The sequence below is a fragment of the Penaeus vannamei genome, chromosome 5 (assembly GCF_042767895.1).
Source record: "Penaeus vannamei isolate JL-2024 chromosome 5, ASM4276789v1, whole genome shotgun sequence".
Lineage (NCBI taxonomy): Eukaryota > Metazoa > Arthropoda > Malacostraca > Decapoda > Penaeidae > Penaeus > Penaeus vannamei.
The window spans coordinates 43,571,691-43,576,690 of NC_091553.1; the positions used below are offsets into that span (position 1 = coordinate 43,571,691).

General features: G+C 38.5%; 2 protein-coding genes across 5 annotated transcripts in view; one reads left to right on the plus strand and one right to left on the minus strand.

The window, feature by feature from the left end:
* The window catches only part of Hat1 (histone acetyltransferase 1), a 16,747-nt gene extending 12,931 nt beyond the window's left edge, over nt 1-3,816 (minus strand). The window contains exons 1-5 of one of the 2 annotated variants that reach the window (XM_070122142.1): nt 3,782-3,816; nt 796-870; nt 609-684; nt 239-362; nt 1-50 (exon numbers count right to left, since the gene is read on the minus strand). The exon at nt 1-50 is cut by the window's left edge and continues 92 nt beyond it. In XM_070122142.1, the coding sequence (XP_069978243.1) occupies nt 1-50; nt 239-362; nt 609-684; nt 796-870; nt 3,782-3,788 (332 nt within the window). In that variant the 5' untranslated portion in view covers nt 3,789-3,816. Of the gene's footprint in view, nt 51-238; nt 363-608; nt 685-795; nt 871-3,702 lie in introns of both variants that reach the window. The other variant, XM_070122141.1, reaches the window with a different exon arrangement.
* A 1,011-nt stretch (nt 3,817-4,827) lies between these two features.
* Nucleotides 4,828-5,000, plus strand: part of LOC113811415 (uncharacterized) — a 25,728-nt gene continuing 25,555 nt past the window's right edge. Inside the window, exon 1 of one of the 3 annotated variants that reach the window (XM_027363149.2) lies at nt 4,828-4,938. The gene's annotated coding sequence lies outside the window, so the exon portion shown is untranslated. Of the gene's footprint in view, nt 4,969-5,000 lie in introns of all 3 variants that reach the window. The other 2 variants (XM_027363147.2, XM_027363148.2) reach the window with 2 other exon arrangements.

Genomic DNA, 5,000 nt, shown 5'->3' on the forward strand with positions numbered 1-5,000 from the left:
AAGTAGCCTGGTGGAATCCTCTCAGCAACTGGTTTGATAACTTCATCTGGCTGTAAATTCCAAATTACTACAATTTAATACAATGCTTATGAAGAAATTTTGGAAAATATACAAAATTGTGGATTGGGGAAAAAATTAATAACAATAAAAAATCCCACCCCCCCCAAAAAAAAATCTTGCTCAATTACACCAAACTGAAGTTTTTGAATTTCTGATTTCACATTAAGAAGCAACATACCTGAACACCATCAAACTTTTCTGGATCAACCTTTTCTGCAAAAGTATGAGCCAGATATGTAGTAAGCCTGCATGCACTGTAGTACAATTTTACACGCAACCCACTGTATCCAAAGATTTGTTCACTGGAAAATAAAGAAAATAGGTAAATCCTTAGTTAGAAAATAACATGGAATAAGAGTGTAAATAGAAGAAAGAAAAAGAGTGAAAAAGGTGTTTTAGTTTTTAGTGAATGTCTAGTGATTTTAATAAACATTCTTGTTACAGGAATAATATATTTTTCATGATCTACAAAATGGGCTAAAAGGAAATGTAGGATACTATAGACAGACAACTATACAACATAGATATTCAACCAACTCTGATCTTACCTGTCACCATAAACCTGATGAGACATGTCAGGTTTGAATGTAGTCTCATCATCTTCGAGATCAGCTGCTGTCCGCACTAAAAACATTTCCATCATTTATTAATAAGAAGACACTAGAAGGATGCCTTTATTCTGGATATATATATGCATGGTATGTTATATATATTCACACAAATGAATCTACATACCTAGCTTAAATTCCAGTGCTTCATTACTATCAATAACATAATGCTGGAGGGAGCTTTTAGCTATGCCAGATACACCTGAAATAAATAAGAAACAAAACATAAGGAAATTAGTTATGTTGTACTTGTGTGGGATAGGGTGTAGGTATAGATATGTATAGCAGTATCAAAACATTTTCATACTTATTATGTTGTATCATTAGCATATGCCCTTTGTTATCTGGGCCAGGTTTGTGGGGGTATAGGGAGGCTTCCGCATACCAATTCTTATATGTATGAATAATAGAGAGGAATCCACTGGTACTACTCATGATGTGACATGTAACACGCAAGTATTCTGAATAATTACCACTGGTAATTCTTGATACCAAGATTGCATCGGCTTAACGGTGCAGTCACATCAAGCCTTAGAAAGAATCTGATGCATCTGATGCATATCTATTTGTGACATACAGTAGTAGCCTCCCTAGCAAGGTCCAGGACATTGCTTTCTTTAACGGGACTCTCTTTTGTATTACGAACTTGAAAAACTTTGCAGTAAAGTATGTGAATGTATCTGGGATAATATCTAAGGTATCTGATCCTACCAGTCCATAAAATTCAATGAAATGCATTCAATTTTTATTATTACACAGTGGGGCTGCTATGGTGCAGTGGTAACAGGTACAACTCAGGACCATAGGAGTTAGTCACCCAGCGCCTGAAATATAATCCTTCCCTAGTGGTCCAAGAATAAAAGGAAGGACATCCACTTGGGGTAATCTCTGGCAAGTGCCTCTGTAATGTAAAGAATTACCAATTCTTTGCTTTTCTTTCCCGTATCTGAGTTTATCCTTTTCATTATGATGAGGTCTTCATATCTACCTATTGACGTATATCTAGGAATTGCATGTTGCACAACTTTCTTAATATCAACTTGCAAAAGATGAAAAGTTTATTTTCTGTTGTTCTATCCATTACAGGTATAGTTTACCTTGTGTGAAACTATAACCAAGTCAGATACATGATGTTGTACTACCCTTTCGTCATGGGAGGGTGAAGCAAAGAATGCGTTCACCTGGCTGATCATGACACTAGGCAATGCTTAGCAACATCTAATAACCACAGCCTGGGAGAGGAAGGGGGAGGGGGGGAGATCATACCTTAGCATCAATGGTCAGCCACAAAAGAGTGGCATGATGTGTAGAATAAAATATAGCAAAACAGGTGTTATATATACAACAATTTACAATCCATAAATTTACAAATACACTTGGTCAAACTTTACAATATGCAGTGGATATCCATTATGCAATAGCGAATAGTGTGGCCGACTTACATTTGCTCATCCTATGAATTAAATACTTGAGGAAATATTATAATCTAGTAATGCCACCCACATCAAACGTATTATAATCTATGTAATATTGAAATATACTTTATATTATATAATTATAATCTAAAAAATTTCAAGATATCATAATATGCCATAATCTATATGAAATATAATATTATAATCCACTCTTGCAACCCTCATGAAATGTGAGTCCATTAACAGCAATATGATTATTGCCTCGTCATCCATCTTTTCTCAGTAATTATAGACCTGCACTCCTTTAAAGCCTCTTAACAGTTCCAGCAAACGAGCCTGTGAGACTTAGGATTCTCTCAAATTCTGTGCTCTATTCTAACACACGAGTTGATGCCACATTTCCTTGACGGAAATGGTCATTTATTTTACACTGGATTATTTCTAGTTATGAGCCTGGGCATTTGTTGCCCAGAGGGACACACACTCTAGAGAAAGTCCCAAAACAAGGGTATCATAAGAACCCAAAAATCCAAAACTAACCTTTCCTAACTCCTATTTATTCTAAGACGGGGGGGTAAGCCCCCTGTACTCCTTACATTGGCACTTTCTGCCAACATATAGAAAGCAGACATTATGAGCTCTGGCTGTATGAGGGTGTTGGGGTCAATCTACCCTGTGATGTGCAGTGCACATTTTCCTCATTTCTCGGTAAATTTGAGGTCAAAGCAGCTGATCACATTTTATACTTTCTTGATGGCATTGTCCATTTCCTTTGATTTTCAAGTGTTACACTTGGTACCCGTAACCAGAGCTTGTTGTGGCCACACCCTAATACGAATGCACCATGATCTCAATGCCTTTGGCAATGTGGTAAAGCTCAAACTATTCTGCCAGGGATTTGGTACGACAGAGCGCAGACTCGATCCTTATCAAACAAGTCACCAGTCATCCTTTTCGACTTCATGCGGCAGAAGCCTCGTCCATTTGCTAAAGTGCAGACGCCACAAAAGCCACAGTGATCGCCCAAGTCAGTGTGGCAGATTTACGGACTGCCCTTCATTTTCAGCAGGTGATTTTGCTTAGCTAATAGAGTCGATTCACCTCACAAAGGAAGTGCACTGGCTTCTCTCTCCGGACGGTCCCCTGGTTTCAAGACTCCCCATTAAATTCCCTCTTCACTTGCTGACAAACGAAAGGCGGGGCCAATACAGACAGAGCAAAAGCTGCCCATCGGGTGGAATCACGAGCCCGAAAGCCGCGTTTGCCTCCATTTTCCAAGACCAAGTGAAAAGGCGATTGCATTGGCGTCAGGGGCTAATGACAGGACCAGCGACCCCAGGGAAGGGAATTACACGCAGATTCCACGCCAAACAGACGACGTCAAGCATACCTGCCTCGAAATGTCAACTTTCCCTAAACGGTGACAATACAAAATGCATAATGCTGTGAGAGTGACTGTAGTTGTGCATACACGGGATGAAATTGTATTCTGCTGGGGCCCTATACTGAAGTGGAGAGAAACTTCTCTCGCCGTCAAATCTCCTCGAATGAAAAGCATAAATGTATCAAAAAGCCTCTTTGTATAACAATCTGAAGGCCAAGAGTCGAATGCACGATACCATCAGCCGTGAGCGAAGGCATTTCAGCAGCTTGTCCTCTAAGCTTTCCTTGTGACACTGAGAGAGAACGTGGACTCACCCGCCATGTTGAGAGCGCGGGAAAACCATTTGTATCTAAGGGACTGCGAGTATAAAAAGAATTTCAGAATAATAAACGATTTTTTTTCTTTGGATTTATGAAATGAGGAAAGAGTTTGATTTCTTCGGCAAAGTTTCTTTAATCGACACGAGTTTTATATTCATAGCGATTTATTAAGCATAGGAAACTACCTTTTCCCGAGAATCGCGAGCATAAATATCTCTTGAGATGTCAGTTTCATTTTCTTCTTCTTCTTCTTCTTCCCCGGGATGAGGATGATTTTTATGGTTCAACTACTAGATGTCATTAATATTTGTTTGAGGGAGAAAGGGATTTATCAGCGCAGAAAAAAAAGGTTGGTATTGTGAGCGCGGAGCGCGGTAAAACCGCTTGTCAGGGATCGCGAATATATAGTCATAATGCAACAATAATGATAACAGTAATGATGATGATTCCTTGTGTTTGCGTGAATTTCCTTAACGAAGGATATTATGACTTATTTCAGAATGTCTGTTTTTATTTCTATTAATTCTCATAGAAAGAAATTGATTTACGATCATGGCTTATTCTAAAGAGAAACAGTGGAGTATATCTTCTAAAAGTTTGTAAAGCTAGGAAAACTGCGTGTATTGTGAGCGCGTAAAATGATAAATTACATTCGAAGGATCGCGAGCATAAAGGCGCTAACTTTTGTTTTTTCGTGTTTTTTTTCTTTCATGGCCAGCATATAGACAAGCGCTTTCATTCCATCACTTAAATGCGAATGCAAAGAATACTTCTTTCTGTATGGTCTTTCGATACCTATGAAGTGTATGTAAAATCGTTTTGCATTGCATCTGAATGGCCTGAAAGAGCTTATTTGTGTCTTTTGTGTATTCTGATTAACCCCCAAAGCAATTTTAGAAACAACATTTTATATTAACAATATCATATAAAAATCACATTTTAATCCTCCATAACACATTCCTCATAAAACTTAACAAATACCTTTGGCAAATATAAGATTAACAAATTGAGTTTTCTAGTGCATGGAATCGGACGCAGGTCCGAGGAGGAGGAGAGGGCCGCCTTGTTTATTACGAGATGAGACGTGTGAGAGAGGAGCACTATCACGCGTTCTCTGTTTAAACTTCCTTTGTAATGCGTTACTGTGTAATGTACGTCTGAGAAGTGGTACGCACCGGCTCGTAAGACACCCTTGCGTATTATCGTTGATTGG